At 41.2% G+C, this 18,070-nt stretch overlaps 1 protein-coding gene across 1 annotated transcript; it reads left to right on the top strand.

The window, feature by feature from the left end:
• Nucleotides 1-1,204: 1,204 nt before the first annotated feature.
• LOC102419379 (cationic amino acid transporter 2-like) lies at nt 1,205-16,417 on the top strand (the record flags this gene model as incomplete). The annotated part of the gene is given in 11 exon segments (XM_023748191.1): nt 1,205-1,370; nt 2,812-2,945; nt 3,899-4,121; nt 5,887-6,026; nt 8,204-8,306; nt 9,176-9,240; nt 9,243-9,284; nt 9,287-9,379; nt 10,982-11,148; nt 11,866-11,974; nt 13,397-16,417. Coding segments are annotated over 11 exon segments (1,439 nt in total), but the record flags the coding sequence as incomplete, so codon positions are not given.
• Nucleotides 16,418-18,070: the final 1,653 nt, after the last annotated feature.

Genomic DNA, 18,070 nt, shown 5'->3' with positions numbered 1-18,070 from the left:
GAGGAGGTTATAGCGTTATTGTTATATAAATACATCCTGAAAATCCATATGACAAAGAATAGCCTAACAGAAAAAAATTTGGCCAATTTAAGTGGGCCCAAACATTATGGGAGAATATTTTTGATAATATGAACCCAAAAGCCTTGTATAAAAAGTACATGGCCCTTGATACAATATTAACTTTTAGAAAAATTATTGTCAAGAAATAATTAGAAAAGTGTCAAAAGATATTTATGTCAATACTGTTTATAGTAGTAAGAAACTAAAGTGGCCTGGTTGTCTCTAAATAAGTGATTAAAGTGCAGTGTCTCCATATAGAGGGAGAGTATGTGGCCATTAGAAATGTATTTGTTGCCCTAGCCAATTTGGCTCAGTGGATAGAGCGTTGGCCTGTGAACTGAAGGGTCCCAGGTTTGATTCCAGTCAAGGGCATATGCCTGGGTTGTAGGCTCAATCCCCAGTGTGGGGTGTGGAGGAGGCAGCCAGCAATGATTCTCTCTCATCATTGATGTTTCTATCTCTTTCTCCCTCTCCCTTCCTCTCTGAAATCAATGAAAAAATATTTTTAAAAATGTATTTGTTGACATGGAGATCTGTGTGTGTGTGCGCACACGTGCGCATGCATGCGCACAAAATTCTGGACAGGAGATTACACTTGACTTTACTTCCTTTATATGTTGTCTGTGTCTTCAAATTACTTGGATAGGAAATTGATTACTTTTACAATCAGAATATGAAATAAAACTGTAAAAATGAGAATCGACCTATCTTTTGGACATGACAATTAAAGAATTGTTTTTGTTTATGTGTGTAGTAAATATGAGGCAGACATACGATTGAGCTTTTACCTTCAAAATTTTGCAGCTTAATTAACCTTGAAATGGCTTTAGAACAGCATTTCATGAAAACTAAGTTACTTTACCTCTAGCTACCCATTGGTAGTAATAGCCAAGGTGATGAGATTTGTCTGTTTCTAGGCTGGTGTGGTGTCTCGTAGCTGTGAGCACATCTGCCTTCTGGTTGGTTGAATTCAGAGATACTGTGTCTTAGGCCAGCGAGTAAGAACTCACAACGGAAAGGGATGAATATGGCTTAAATATGTGAATGCTGGCGAAATAACATCCTAAAGCTGGGAACTGCCTCAAAAGCCATTGCCTCTCCTAGAGCTTAGGTCAGACTTAACACGCCCTTTCTTTTTCCATAGGTCTTCTATCTTTTGGGGTAAAAGAGTCTGCTTGGGTGAACAAAATCTTCACAGCTGTCAACATCCTGGTCCTTCTCTTTGTTATGATTGCTGGGTTTGTGAAAGGAAACGTGGCCAACTGGAAGATTAGTGAAGAATTTCTCAAGAATATATCAGCAACTGCCAGGTAAAATATTGGGGGTTTTTCCTCCTCTTGTTCTCTTTTTCTTGGGTGTTGTTGTTCTTTTAATTTACTCACTTGTGTCTTATTTATGTTACCTTTTTTCTACAACAATGGTTCTAGAAGCTTTTTGCCCTGGAGACCTTTCTGAGGGTCTGTTCTATTCCAAGACTCTTCTTCCTGCTCACTCCACCCCCCTCGCCCCCCACCCGCCCCGCCCTGCAGACATGAACGCATAGGTGTGCTCACCATTGAGCCGCTGTGGAAGCCATGCAGCTGCTGGTTCTCACGCTCTGCTCCAGGGTGAAGGGAGGGAAAGGGAGACTCTAACCACTGGGAGAATGCTTTTATTTTCTCCCAAAGCAGTGGTTCTCAACCTTGGCTGCACATTAGAATCACCTGGGAATCATTTTAAAATCCTGACTTCTGGGCCTCATCCTCTGGAAATTCTGTTTCTTTGTTCTGGGGTGGGGCCACAACATTAGTAACAAAGAAACAGAATTTCCGGAGGATGAGGCCCAGAAGTCAGGATTTGAAAAAGATTGCCAGGTGATTCTAATGTGCAGCCAAGGCTGAGAACCACTGTCCCAAAGGTTTGCTACCTCTGCATAACAAGGAGTATTTTTGAATCATTCATCCTCCATCCTTTAGTTTGCCTGTTGGGACCACCATTCGGTTTCATTGCATCTTTCCAGCCTTGTAGTGAATTTCAGGCCTTGTTTTTTGGAGAATGTTATTAGTTGCATAAGCAGACTTGTCCTTGCATTTCACTTTAAACTAGATATTCTCAAAAATTAAGTAAATAATAATATAGAAAAGGTTTTATCCTGAGGTGTATTTAATCATAATTCTCACTTGTGCATGTAAAATAAGATTACAAGAGTATCGATGATATGGAGTGAGGTATATCTACCTGTGTTTCTTTACATGAGTTGTTAGTAGTCACTCTGATGAAGCAAAAAAAATTATATCCTCTGGTTTTATACAGTTTTTAACTGCAAGGACATGTTCAACTTTAGTATTGTTAATCAAGCCGAGAGAATTCTATTTCACTTTTTCAGATGTTTTTGTAGTGAATTTTTCACTGCTGCCCAACTGTCCATGAGAAGAGGAAGTGTCCTGACTTTATTTCAGATCAGGGTCTCCAGATGGAGTCCCTGCTCTCGAGGTCCTGCCTGGCTGTGAGTTCCAGCCAGAGGGGCTCTGGACCTCGGCTCCTGCTGTCAGTCAGCCTCTGACCAAGATCAGTGTTGGTACCCCCGAGAGGATGCTGTTGTTGGGGGTCCCACTGTGTTCTCGAGGACAGAGTCAGAGAATCAGGGTTTGCCTTTAGTGTATCAGCTTCAGAGCTGATGAGCACACAGCCTCCTGAGGACGTCGGTTCAGACACATCACCAGAAACCGTGTCCTATGAAAATGACTTTGCGACGTTTGTTCTCTCCCTTAGAGAGCCACCCTCTGAAAATGGAACAAGTCTCTACGGGGCCGGTGGCTTCATGCCGTATGGCATTGCGGGAACGTTGGCCGGGGCGGCAACCTGCTTTTATGCCTTTGTGGGATTTGACTGCATCGCAACAACTGGTAAGAGCAGAGTCCTGGCTCCAGGTAGAAGGGAGAGGGGCTCTTTGTACCACATGAGTACCCATGGGTGGCAGCAGAGGGTCCAGGAAAGAGAATGGGATTTGGACCGGGTTCCAGACCCAGTTGTGAAACCTGCTGTATATGACAAAAAAGAAACTGTATGAAACAACCTGAGCCTTGGTGTCCATGTTGGTAAAATTGGGAGAGTGGTACCTGCCCCTCAGATACCTAAGATACATATATCCTTTGAGAGAATACATATAAAAACATTTTGCAAGCTGTCCAATACTTTATAGATGTTAGTCATAATTCCTATCCTCAACCTTCTATCTGGACGTGCTATCACAGTGAGTAACCAATGGTAATCACACTCTTAAATGATCTCTTCTCTGTTAGGACAATATATTGTCATCATTCTGTCCTCTTTATCTTATACAAGGAAATCATCAGGCCAGAATCACTCTCCAAGTGTCTACTCTGGGTTCATATTTTTTGCCTGGCTTATCATCTATTGTGCTTTGGCTGCTTCAAATGCCGTCTTATCAGAAAGACCCAAAGTGTACTATTTTCTATTGAAACTAGAGTTTACTATAAAGTAGGTGGATTGGGTAGAAGTTTATCTGAAACCTTCATATTTAAGGGCCTACAGAATGACGGGACAGGTGTTTAATCTCTGTGGGTGAATCGTTTTCAAAATGGATTAAGACTGCCTTCCTACCACTAACCATTTAATAGTGCTGGTATACCGTTTTTGTTTTTTTTTTCTGGAATTGGATTTTTATGTGATAGCCGAGTACCCTCAAGAGGAGAGAGAATTTCGTGTAGAATAGGTGGATCAAGCTAAGAACACGGAAGGGACAAAAGCAGAGTAGAATGACCATGGAGGAGGAGGGAAATGCATGGCTTACCTATTCACATTTTATTCAACACTCAAACCTTTTATGTTTCCTTAGGTGAAGAGGTCCGGAACCCTCAGAAAGCTATTCCTATCGGAATTGTGACTTCTCTGCTTGTTTGCTTTATGGCCTATTTTGGGGTCTCTGCAGCTTTAACACTTATGATGCCTTACTACCTCCTCGATGAAAAGAGCCCCCTTCCTGTAGCATTTGAGTACGTCGGATGGGGTCCCGCCAAATACGTCGTGGCTGCGGGCTCCCTCTGTGCGCTGTCAGCAAGGTACATTGCATTGCTCCCGGGGCAGGGGCTGTTTGGGTTTCTGCAAAGTGTAGTCCATGTTTAAGAATTCCTTTTGTGTATTTCTAAAATAATCCTGATTTCAGGAACATATTATGCAGCTATGTATTCTCTGAATAGTTTGCCCAAACTGCTATCTTTATCTTAAGTGATAAAGTCTTTTTCCCCCATCAGTCAAGAGTCAGTTTCTCAAGATAATGCTGGTCCAACCTTCAGCGGAAATACAATACAGGATTGAGATAGGCATCCACATGCATATACATATGTGTCACACGTGTTCATATGTGTGTGTATTATCAAACTTTAGGGTGCTTATACTAGTATGTTTCCATGCTGGCCCAGACCATTGAAACCCTAGGTGCAGACTTGACATTGTCTTTTAAAGTAACCTCAAGTCCATGGGCGTGGAAGCCGTATGCTGTGGCATTGTTAAATGTAATGTGCTTTTTATTGGGAAACACTGAGAGTTTTCCACGTAGCATTGATCAAAGTGGACTTGGTCTGGAGAAAGAAATGACCCTCCTCAAATTCATGGTGGAAATTTGTGTAATATCTATGCGAAAATGAAAGGGTAGTTGAGTCTCAAGTGTTTGGATTTTCAGTAGCTGCTTGTTTTAACACTTCTGAATTCATTTCCCAGGTTTCCTGACTACTCATATTTTGAATTGTGATCATAAGATACTTAATTCTAGTTTTATACTGTGCTATGTAGTAGAGCATTCTTACAAAGAGAAAATTGATCTCTGCCTGATTACTAATTTTTTAAAGTAAAAATAATTAAAGTTTGATATTGAATGAAGAAATATTTTCTATAATTTATCAGCCTAGCCTTTTTTCCCCTCAAATCTATTTTATTTTCTATTCAAGATAATATGAAGTAGCAATTAGAAATTACTCCCATTGGTTTCTTAGCCATCTGCTAACAATAAGGTTTATTCTGAATAGTTTCAAATAGTTTCAAAAATCTGAACTGTAATGGTATCTTGCCAACCAGTCTTAGAAGAGACGGACCCAGATTCACTGTGGCCAACCTCAACCCAGCTTTATTAAAAATAAAGAAGATGGATTTTTTAAAAGAAAACATTTTACTCATTTTCTCTTAAATGGTTCTTTTTCACAACCAAGCCATATATGGAATGGTGCAGCCAGTAAACATACAGGTTTTTCTGAAGTATCTAAAGTTTTCTTAAACTTTTAATCATGGCTATATCTATGCACTAATTTTACAGTCTTGATTATTTTTTAATCCTGGGAATTATTACTAATTTGATCAAAGATCAGGCTATATGAGGAAAAATAATGGTAAGATAAATATATAATTATTCAATAAATGAAGGGGCTATTCTATGAATCAAATTACTTAATCTGTTTTTAAAATGACATGTCAATTTAGGAATTTTATTTCCTGAGTTATTGCCATTAAAAATGTCTTAATGATATGATTGCTTTGTTTTTCTTGTTAAGTCTTAATTTTTAGTTTTAATTCAGTAATAATCATGGGCATGCACAAATTATTGCATTATTGTTAGTCTGATCATTGTGCTGTGCAGATATCTGCAACAGAATAATAAGTGCACAGTGGTAAACATTGGCAATATTTTTAAAGGCCCAATCATAATTTTAAGAATAACAAGACTTCATAATCATAGCTGTGCGCTGCGTTTTATACAATTGCTTAATTTGAGATCTGGGATATAATCGTGCATGAATGTGTTTGCCATACTGCATGTGTTTGCTTTTTATTCAGTCTTCTTGGATGCATTTTCCCAATGCCTCGTGTAATCTATGCTATGGCGGAGGATGGGTTGCTTTTCAAATGTCTAGCTCAAATCAATTCCAAAACGAAGACACCAATAATTGCTACTTTATCATCGGGTGCGGTGGCAGGTGAGAGAGAGTTAACTTTTATTAAGAAAAGGGGTGGGGGGGGTCTTTTTTCATCAAGGATTCTGAAAAAGTATGGAAACTTAGGTGTTTTCTGTTTTGATTCACATAAACATCAATAACTTGTTTGTAAATGTTTCCTATATTGAATTTTTTTGGGGCATAGGTTGGTTCTGCACTTTAGTGTGTCCAGTCTGTACTTGTATCTACCTGTCTAGAAAAATGCTTGTAATAACTCACATGGATTATGAATTTTTCTGTTCTAGTCTTCTGGGCTCTATGTTTCCTTTACCCCGAATTCTGTTTGCCATGGCCCGGGATGGCTTACTCTTTAGATTTCTTGCCAAACTGAGTAAGAGGCAGTCACCAGTTGCTGCCACACTGACCGCAGGGGTCATTTCTGGTAAGCTTTCCAAACATAGGCTTCTTCCATGTTGGACTTGAACGTTTTGTGCGCATGCATGGACTTACAAGGAGGGTCTGCTTGCTGTGCATGTAAGTTACGAACAGAATCACTGGGAAATGATAGTATGGGCATTGGGAAGACATCTGAAAATTGTGGTGGCAGCGGTTTCCTGAAATTCATTCGTAATCGACCCTTTGGGATTTTTTTTGCCATTTTGTTTTTTTAACCTTTGGGGCTTCTAACAAATGTGCAAAGGGTTATAATGGTTGTTCACTATATGTCAGGTATTAAATGCTTTTCGGATTGATTAGCCCATAAAATTGTATTGCTGACACACAGAAATTTAATTAAAGAATGATTACTTAATTTGGGACATATTGATTACTAGTAAAAATAATTATGTAGTATTTCCTTGTTTGTCCAGGATTTAAGCTGAATATTGGTAAAGGAACATAGGGTTTTTTGAAAAGCTGAAGCTCACCCATTCTTCATTAAGCGTAAGGAATGTCCAAGATGATTGGTACTGGCTGTGGCAGTCGCTGCTGTTAGAATGGCAGATGGCCCACTTCCTGGGGCATCCCTGTTCTCTCGGTCACTAAACCCCATGAGGAATCCGTTTCTCCTTTCAGCCGTTTTGGTACCTAAATCATGTGCAAGAACCCCAGAAGCTTACTTTTTGGCATATCATGATATCCATGTCAAAAGCCTTTGGCCAGATTTCATTGCAGTAATTTTTAGATATTCTACAGATCAAGACAATGGCCTTAAAGGTCCTATTACAAGAAGCAAGAGAGAGAGTCTAGCAAGCTTTATGGATAAAATGATAAACTGTCTTGGTGTTGTAGAAATCCAAACCAAAAAATGATAATTTTGTTGAGGCTCTAAATTGTTGGGAAATTAGGGTAGGGAATGCTCATGTTTAATTTTGTGTGAAATGGGTTGGGTTTTTTGTTTGTTTTTTCAGAGACAGAAAGTATTTGTCTAAACAGCTTCACTTTGTATATGTTTTCTCATGGATTTGGCACTTCATTAGGAAACATGGGAAGGTTGAGTCACTTCTGATCTCTGCACCATAAACGAAAGTTGTACTAGATAATCTGCAGCCTATTTTATCATTAAACGGTGCCTTATGATATTGTAGTTCAAAATCATGGCAAAGGATCACATATTTTATTAACTCCATAAAAACTTTTTTCCAGCAGAACTTTGTCCAGTTATTTTCAGAATTTTATATATTATAGATATACTGTATATTCAGAATTTTAAAAAATTTTTTCTTCTTCCTTCAGGAAGAATTTAATTTGGCAGTATAACAAGATATTAAAATTAATAATTAAAAGGAGATAATTGTAACAAGAGGCTTTTTTTCAATATTTTTATTTCATACTCCCATCTTACTGTGCTTGATTTTTAATTAGATCAGATTGCTTGTAGGGATCTGTCCTTCTTAATTATGTCCTTCTGTCTTGGCCATCTTATTTTGGCTAGCTGTGATTCTTACCAACACATTGAGGCCAATATTTTTTAAAGTAATCAAAGTAGATGGTTATTAATAATCAAAGTAGTAGTTATCAATCTGATAACTGAGGGGTTTTGAAGTTTTGTTAGCAGTTTATATGATCCAAAAAAACATCCTATTAATTGTGAGAAATGTAATTTATATGCTTTGTTTGACTTATCATTGGTACTAACAACCAAAATGTGAGTCAGTTATCAGCTTTACGGAATTTTATCCTAGGCCGTTTCCTTCACCATCCTTTTTGTTCCTCCATAGCGGTGATGGCGTTTCTTTTTGACCTGAAGGCACTCGTGGACATGATGTCCATCGGCACTCTCCTGGCCTACTCTCTGGTCGCAGCCTGCGTCCTCATCCTCAGGTGAGCCGTCCTTGCCGTGAGAAGGTTCTGGAGGGTGTGGAAATAAAGGAAGTGAGAGCTCACCACCCCTGCTTCCTAGGAGTTAGCAGTCTCAGAGTGAGAAGCTATGGGCATACAGACGTCCATATAAAGTATTGGTCCTTAGCCAAGAATCAAATACAATTGATAATTAGCAAGAGTTGGGTTGCCCAATTCTATGTGAACGGCAGGTTTCCATCTATATATATAAAAGCCTAAGTGACCAAATGACCGAACAAACTGGTCGACTGGTCGCTATAATGCACACTGACCACCAGGGGGGCAGACGCTCAATGCAGGAGTTGCCTCCTGGTGGTCAGTGCGCTCCCACAGCCAACCTCCCATGGCCCCTCTCCCCAACCTCCAGGCCAACCTCCCTTGGCCCCTCCCCCTGGCCGGCCAACCTCCTGCAGCCCCTCCCCACTGGCTAACCTCCTGCTGCCCCATCACTGGCCAGGCCGAGGGACCCCACTGAGCCTCTAGTAACATATAAAGACACTTAAAAATACTATACTTCGCTGAGACTTAACCAGAGTTCCTGTGCTGTTTTCGTGAACGTCTCCTTGGGGCATAGATATTTTCATAATAATCATCCTGTTATCACAGTTGCCTCATTTGAAACTAAGTCTCTTCTGCATCTAATATATAACTTTCTGATTCAATGGCCATCAAAGGAAATTCAGAGTAGCCGCAGTTGTCATACTGAGTGGGACTGTGTTCCGACTCTGCACGCTCAGGGGCTGCCCCAGCCGTGGCACTGTCCCGTGTCACGCTGGGAGTCCCAGGAGCTTGTTTCATTGGGACCGAGTGTCTCTTTGAGAATCAAGACACCCGCGTTTATTTGGGGACAGGTACCAGCCCAGTCTGTCGTACGAGCAGCCCAGATTCTCTCCTGAGAAAGAAGCTCTGGAGTCGTGCGCCGGGCGGACTCGGAAAGCGCGTCCCAGGTCACCATGCTGCAGGGCAGGGTTTCAGCCTGCAGACCCTCTTCAGCCCCTCGGCTCTGCCCACAAAGCAGTCGGCTTCTCTCGTGAGCTTCCTGGTAGGATTCCTGGGTAAGTCCTCTCCACTGTGTGCACTAGAAAGGCCCAGCAGGAGTGTGTAGATGGAGCAGGTGGGATGTGAGAGAGGACACACGGCCTCGTGTTACTCTAGACCTGATTAGCAACTTCCTGGAGCCCTGAAATGTCCATCTAGTGCAGTGGTTCTCAACCTTCCTAATGCCGCGACCCTTTAATATAGTTCCTCATGTTGTGGTGACCCCCAACCATAAAATTATTCTCGTTGCTACTTCATAACTGTAATTTTGCTACTGTTTATGAATCGTCATGTAAATATCTGATATGCAGGATGTATTTTCATTGTTACAAATTGAACATAATTAAAGCATAGTGATTAATCACAAAAACAATATGTAATTATATATGTGTTTTCCGATGGTCTTAGGCGACCCCTGTGAAAGGGTCGTTCGACCCCCAAAAGGGTCGCGACCCACAGGTTGAGAACCGCTGATCTAGTGGGTCATTAGACTTGAGATCATCTTTTTATATTTTTATTTTTTTGTATATTTTATTGATTTCAGAGAGGAAGGGAGAGGGAGAGAGAGATAGAAACATCAATGATGAGAGAGAATCATTGATCAGCTTCTGCACGCCCCCTATTGGGGATCAAGCCCGCAACCCGGGCATATGCCCTGATGGGGAATTGAACCGTGGCCTCCTGGTTCACAGGTTAATGCTCAAATACTGAGCCATCCCAGCCAGGTGAGAGATCATCTTTATATTAGCAGGATAAATTTCTCATATTTTGGTAGATGAAGCAGACAGGAAGAAATTCATAAGGTGAGAGGGTTAGGAGAAAATTGGTACATTTCATTAGCTGTTAGGGAGCTTCCTGTGAGAAAGCATTTGGCCAGGTACATCTGTCAATCACGAACTGGGACCCAGGAGACTGGGAGGCAGCATAGAAAAGCCGGTCTGCTTACCCCCAGTTACGTAATCTTTCCTATTTTCAGCGACATTTGTTGAGCATCATCTATGTGTCCAGAACTCTGCTGGGCATTTGGGATATCAAGAGAGATGGGTGCACTCACCGGGCTTTACAGCACAGGACTATTGGTGGCAAGCCAGGGGAGGTACAGGTTCCACTGAGAGCACATCGGAGGGACCCCTAATGCAGACTTGATGGTCAGAGACAGGGTCGGTGGGGGCGATGCCACTCTCTGAAATAGGGAGGAAAGATGCAGGTCATACCGTATTTGTCTACATTAGCAATTAGTGTTACAACAGCTGAAAGTGGGCAGACTTGCCATTTCCCATTTGGACAAAGGGCAGTATCCACCCCTGACAATGGCCCGTCAGTCCACGTGGTAGAGTCTGAGACAGTAGCAGACGAGGTGGCCCCTGGGCAGGAAAAGCAGGAGGCCGTGCTGGCGGGAGGCTGACTTTCTGAGGAGGAGACAGTCGCGAGTAAGCAAGTGGCGTTGCTTCAGTCAGTGAAATCCGCCCTCGCTGCCCACAAGGAAAAGGAAGAATCTGAGTATTGGCAAAATAGATATGTAAAGAACTCGATATCTTATCCAAATGCACTGTGAGAACCGAGGCATCTGAAGGAAGCGTGGGTGCTGATTGTGTTGCGCATACGCATCTCCTTTGCAGCCTTCCTCGTGCTGGGCCTGAGTATTTTGACCACTTACGGAGTCCAGGCCATCGCCAGGCGGGAAGCGTGGAGCCTGGCCCTCCTGGTGCTGTTTCTTGTCCTCTGCATTGCCATCGTCCTCACCATTTGGAGGCAGCCCCAGAATCAGCATAAAGTATCCTTTATGGTACGTGCGCATTCTCCCTTGGGCGTCAGTCTTTCTGAGTTGCTTCTTTTTAAAAACAAAACACTTCCGATGAAGTTACCCAATGAACAGGAGTGTCACAATTCTTCGAGGTGTTCCTTTTTGCCCCAAGTATTCTGCCTACGTTGACTGTGTTGCTGCCATTTTCGAAAACCTGAGGATGCTCCGCTCACAACATTACACGTCATAGTAAACAGGTTTCTTGTCCAGTAATCTACAGTATCAGAGGAGTAATTAGAATATCTTGTTTTAGAAAGTCAGGACCCTGTCAGGAAGGTCGTTCCCTCCAGAAACCCTTCCACTGCACGTGAGATGATCCTGTCCCGTTGGAACCAAGAGCAGGTTTCAGCTGGGTGTCCCCCGAGAGGCTGTGTGTATCAGTTACAGAGGCTTGTCCTGTTGATGTCCCAGGGAAGCCTGCAACCCGAACTGAACTAAGCCTTAAAGCCAGTGGCATCTCAGCGGTGGTGCAGGTGTTCTCAGGCTGGACCCATCCTCTGTTGCTGTGGCCGCAGGAAACAGTGTCACCGGGGATGCGCCCCCAGTGCTCTTCAGAAGAGTGCTTTTTTATTCAGGTTGTCCTTTTCGTAAAACTGTAAACTTAGAACGAAAGTGTGTACTGTGCCACATTGGTTACCACCGCGTCGGAATGTGCTTCCAAAAATCAGAGTGTATTTAAGAAGCTGTTTCCCCCCTTAGGTCCCATGCTTACCATTTCTGCCAGCGTTCAGCATCCTGGTGAACATCTACCTGATGGTCCAGCTGAGTGCGGAGACTTGGATCAGATTCAGCATTTGGATGGCGCTTGGTAGGTCTTTTAATATTCTGGCTTCCTCAGCTCTGGCTCGCTCTGATTTCTGCACTGTGATTGGAGTAATGCCTCGTTTCCCCCTTCCTGGAAATAAAGTTTTTTCCCCCCAATTTCTTCCTTTCCCAATTTTTAGAACATCTGAGTGTTAGCTTTTCCACAGGTTTTCAGATGCCTTTTAAAAATTCAAGTCTCCAAGTAACGCTGTAGAACCCATAGGTTCTATTTCCTCCAACCTGATAGATAAGAAAAATGAAGCCCCAACATATCAAAGAATCTATCTAATTTACAAATGGCAGCCAAAGACTCTGATCCCAAAGTGAGCAGTGGATTTTTGGAGACATTTTGAATGAGCTAATAACAATACATACATACACCCACATGTATATATATTGTGTGTGTGTAAATATTTTTTCTGATATCTAAATTTCTTATTATTAGAGCCTTGTAGGGGATTTAACATTAAACAACACAAGTAAGCTTATTTATATCTATACCGCTTTGCTTTTCATTTTGACTTCTTCAATTTCCTATGTGAAGATTGAGGTAGAAATTACGAGTTTACATTTGTTGTAACTCAAACACTGAGCACCGACCACCTTCAAAAGTGAGCTGAAGTAGTGAGAAATGAGAGGTAAATTTGCATTGGTTCTGGTGGCCCGAGGAGTTTGGGTTTATGCTTTTGGACAGTCCTCCCATTGGCTCAATAAAAATGAATGTAACTCACTTTGGTGTATGTATGTATGTGTTTGCTTTGGCTGTAAATTAACTTATTTTCAGTGTCAGCCACCAATCCCACTTGAGTTGATGGGAGAATGAACCTCAGTCCGTTTTGCCCATCCCCCCACACCCACACTCATACACTTGATCTTGGATAAAGGCATGAATTACAGAGGCAGATTCTCTAGATTTGAATCCAGCTCTGCCATTGATTATCTGGGTGACCTAGTTTTGTGCCTCAGTTTCCGTAAAATGGTGACGGTAGTACCTTTATCTGAGGACAGGGAGGGCTGGATCTTTAGACCTCTGAGGACAGGAGAGGAAATAGAATCATTCCTGATCATTGGACATGCCAAAATGCTAATTGGTAGCCTACTTCCCATATTGTTAAAGCGGAAAATTATAATGCATTTCACATCAACCCAAAACTCTCAACCAATCCTTAAAAACAACAACACGAAAGCCCAGCAAAATGTCCATATAGAAAAGTAAGAAACTATTTTTTGAGGATCCTTAAAACATTTTCTTCTAATCCCCGGCAGCACGGCTGTTAACAAACACTTGCTTTGGACACAGAATTTGGCCTCTCCTGGCGACACAGAAAGAGAAGGCAAAGGCCCTACTGAGTTTGTATTAAATTGTCCATGTTCCAACAGTCGTTTTCTGACCCACCTAAAACACTGATATTTTGTTCTCTGAAAGGTTTCCTGATTTACTTCACTTATGGCATTCGACACAGCCTGGAGGGGAATTCAAGAGATGAAGATGATGATGAAGATTCGTATTCAGACAACATTAACGCAGCAACCAAAGAAAAAGCTGCCATTCAAGCAAATGACCATCACCAAAGAAACCTCAGTTTACCTTTCATACTCAATGAAAAGACGAGCGAATGCTAACGCTTGTAGGAGCCGAACAGGTCATAGTCTTAATGTATGTCTCCTACACGGAGCAAACCGGCAGGGTGTCGTCATCATGCTAACTTGTCATGGGTTTGCTGCAGACATAGTTCACCCTAATTTATACTCCCCTGGACAGCACCTCCTCAGGTGGTGGATTACACCTGGGGAAACCTGAGCTCTCTCCTAGTGCTATCTCCCAAACAGTGTGTGTGCATGTGTGTATGTGTGTATATGTGTGTCTGTGTTGGGGAATACCCATGGTAGAAGTTGTTGGTGTTTTACTGTTATTGCTTTACATTTTTCCAGTGTTTGTCATGATTTGGGGTCATATGGTACACATACTGAAATGGAGGTAATCACTGAATCAAAGAGTGTTTTGTATGTGCGTGGTATGGTCAGGGAAGTGACTGTTGCTTTTCCTTGTTAGATTTCATTCATGTCCACTTAGAACAGGCCACAGATGCAGTTCCTCATCTGGGAGTCTGTCATTGGTCAGGATTAAAAGGAGGGGATAAGACATGAGCCTTTTCTATAACTTACAGATGCCAAATTACAAATTACTTTTAATTTCATCCTTGTTCTAAAAGTCACTTAAAATAAGCCAATAGCGTCTCCCAGATCACACAGCTGGTGGAATGGTTCATACTTTTTTCCATTATTTAAAAACTAATCAGACAAAGAATTCACTCCTCTCTTTCTACCATTATTTTGTCTTGTCCTAGAGATGAGGGCTACAGTAGCAAATTTTATCTTTACTACATGCAAAAGAGGTAAAAATTAAGGGATAAAAGAAGGAAAATTCCTCTGTTCTAATTTTAAAGTGCCTATTCAGATATTGAAGAGCATTTGGCTCAATTCAAGGTGTTCAGATCTAATTTGGCTGTTTCTTTTGGAAACATTTAGGGATGTTTTTCATCCCCCACCCCATAGTAGTTTAGCACTTTTAATTTCATTTATTTTTAAATGGTCACACTAAAGCTATTCATACAAGCTCCAGGATTCTATCAGTGGTTGGCCAATAAAATATTTTGGTTAAATACATGATTGTTTAAAACTTTAAGTTAGAAGACAGTAACCTTTCTATGAGTAAATAATTTGTTTTTTGTAAGATTCTCTAAATACTATATTTTACTTTGTAGGGTTCTCTAATAGTAGACTATTTATCTGCAGTGTGATTTGCTTCTCATGAATTGTTTTTCTTACAAATCATTAAATGGTCGACCAGATGAGAGCAAAGGCTCAATACATGTATAGGTGGGTTGCATTCCCGGGACAAGCGCTGTCAAGCACACCAGTTGGCCAGCCTCATCCAGAAACAAGGAAAACGTTTCTGACAGCCCTTCTAAGAGATCAGTTATTGTATTGATGCCATTAAAAAGCCAGTCGTGATCGAATTGTCTAACCAAGACTTTGTTGTGATTAAATATCAAACAAATGGGTAGAAAGCCTGGGTTCTGGGCTGCTAGACTCCTGGCGTCCCTAACATAGAACTCAGTACTGACATTCCACAATTCCCGGGTGTTCATGGCAAAACCTGTGGCTGAGAATTCTCTTCCAAGCTGTGTGTTTCACTGGAGAGGCAGGTGGTAGAGGAGACTTGTACGGGCTGTAGCGATGCTCGGAGACCTTTGCTATCGTAACCATGAGGACCCCTTTTACCCCATTATCAATCTAGAATAGGCCCTTCACACAGAGAACATGAGGTACTTCTTATATGAATATTTAACTCTTTTGTTGTAACAAAATCAAGAAATCTGTTTAGAATGTGATAGGCAGCTAAAACTATTATGCCCCACATGTTCATTTACGAGCAGAATTCAGTTAAAAATTATTTTTCCACATTGAAACACTTTGAAAACACAAATGTCTATGTAGAGATGCTTTGTCAGTGACTGTGTTTTTTTTCCTTTGAAGACTCAAACGTGTGTCTGTATGTGCGAGTGTGTATATATTATATATATGTATATGTATGTCTGCGTATTTCAAATATGAGTGTAAAAGTCAGTTGGGTTTATGATGGGCTTTGGAAAGAATACCATTGTGTGGATAAAAAAAAAACCCAACTGATGTAGAGAAAATATAATGTTTTGTATTGATGGGTATGCTTATATACAATGTTTAGGTTTTAAAGTATTTTGAAATGCACAGTGATTTTATATATATGATATTTTCTATAGATAGATTCTTAAGAAAGCTATATTTATAATGTTTCTAAGACGAAATCACTAAACTCTAGTTCATTGTAACAGGTGCTTTCTAATCTGAAATGGAGGAGGGTAGGCACATTAGGGTGCTTCTGTTTACTTGTCTCTGTGGTACCTTTTCTGCATCTCTGTCCTGGTACATCTAGGAAAAGCTGGTACTGCCAGCGCTGGTACCACCTCCCTGTTCCTCCACTTGCACTAGAACCTTTTGAACAAAATGTTGTTTTTTCCTTTCTTAGGATCACCAAAGTGTGTTTTTTAGATTTCACTAGTCATTAATCACACTTATGTGAAATCCTCTCCAGAAATTAAAAAGTACATATACACATCCTCTTAACTGGGAGTGCCTAAAAACAGCTTACATTACTTTCCTTTTTTTTTTTTTTTTTTGCACTAGTAAATATGTTCTCTTGATATTTTCAGTGAGAAACTTCTTCACTGAAAATATTTGTATACTCTTTTAAAAGAGAAGATGGTTTGTGAATGGCCATGTAAAGGTCATTCCCACCCTACATTTAACAAGGTGGCTATGCAGATTCAAGTTTAAAAATTATTTGTGAGAAAACTTATATTAGAGCTTTTGATGTATACTGAAATGTAGATCATTGCATAGTCACATTTTCCCCAGAGACAAATGAAATGTAGATCATTGCATAGTCACATTTTCCCCAGAGACAAATATCAGGAAAAACTAAGACCAGAACATCATTTGGGGTATGTACATTATAGAAAACTAATGTTGAGATATATATATATAACTTGACTATTACCAGCCATAGTTGATGTAACATACTCATTTCAGAATTGTCTTCCTTCAAAAGACAAGAGCCTCTTAATTGTCCTGGGGAAAAAAAGATTTTAAATATTAGCCAAAATATTATTGAAGTCCTGAGAATTTGCAGGTAGTTGTTACAATATTTTGAATTCGAATCTATACTCATCAAGTTGTTTTCTCCACGTATTTGCATGCTTAGCAAGGAGAATAGGGGACAGGGATCACCCTCCACTGCTGAGAATGCCGCAGGGAGCAGGTCGGCCTTATCTTCTTTCCTCTTAAATCGGGGCCAGATTCGGAGATTACAAACCACGTGATAAAGTTGTGCCCGGTCCCACCTCTGGCTTCCCTGTGAGGTTGTTCACAGTGTTCTCTGCCTGATTTCTCCTGATGTGCTTCAAGTTAACACCAGCAATACAGTTTCCACAGAATGTTAAAGGATTGGATTGCACATCATGGAGTATGAAAATTAACAAGATTAGTGTGGATTTGATTTTACTAGTGCCAAAATACAATAGTGCCTTCTCTGTATATTTTCTCCTTTCCTTCTCTAACATGTCCTAACCCATCAAGGGGAAATGTACCAAAGTTCAGGTAGTACATGATGCCAGCACAGGTTATTTTTTAATGTAGATTTGGAATTAAGGTTGCTTGCCTTTGTTGTTTAGCTGTGTTGGGTTTTTGTGTGTCCCCCCCCCCCCTCCTTGTATAATTATGTTTAAACATTTTTAAATGGCTTTCTGTGTTCTGGGTTTTAAGAGGCCTTCTCTGTTATTGTTGTGGTTGTCGGTTTGGTTGTTGGTTTTTGTAACATTCATTATTGTTTATATATGTACACAGTTTAGTCTTACTGATTTCAAATGCATGGGCTGGCTATGGCTCAACCCAGTTGGCAACCCTTATTTGCTGGGAGCACTCTACTTAGCTTTTATTCACTATGGCTGGAGCCACGGCCACAATCTCTGGCCTTAAAGAGCCATCACTGACCACTGGGGCCCCGTGGGGATCATAACCCAGGACCCTGGGCTGGTTCCAGGATCATGCAGCCTGCAAAGTATGGGCGTCCATAGCTACCTGTTGGGTGGGGTCTTGGCATGTCAGGGGAGGATATGAAGTAAAAGACTTCACATGAAAGTAAGGTAGTTTGCGGTCCACAATATCAGTTCCAAATACCCCACGAGTGAATCAAGGTAAATGATCAGGACGATGGAACCTCTGTGTCTCATGGGAGGGATGGCTGCTTCCTGGAATTGGCACCATAGGGCGTGGCTTACTGCAATCCCTGGACTGCCACTGACAGCCTTGGGTGGAACTGCATGGGCCAAGGTTCGGTTGATGAAGCACCTTGTATGACCAACAGGGTGGTGCCTCTGGCCAATGCCTGGTTGACAGGCTCTTCATCTTTGTGTCCACCAGGGGTGCCCAGTTGTTCTATTGCTTTATCTTGTTACCATTGTACTCAATAGAAACTGTAGATAGGGCCCCAAACCCTACA

This window comes from Myotis lucifugus, unplaced genomic scaffold (assembly GCF_000147115.1).
Source record: "Myotis lucifugus unplaced genomic scaffold, Myoluc2.0 scaffold_1188, whole genome shotgun sequence".
Classification (NCBI taxonomy): Eukaryota; Metazoa; Chordata; class Mammalia; order Chiroptera; family Vespertilionidae; genus Myotis; species Myotis lucifugus.
The sequence above is the reverse complement of the archived record's forward strand: the minus strand, read 5'-3'. Positions and strand labels throughout refer to the sequence as shown.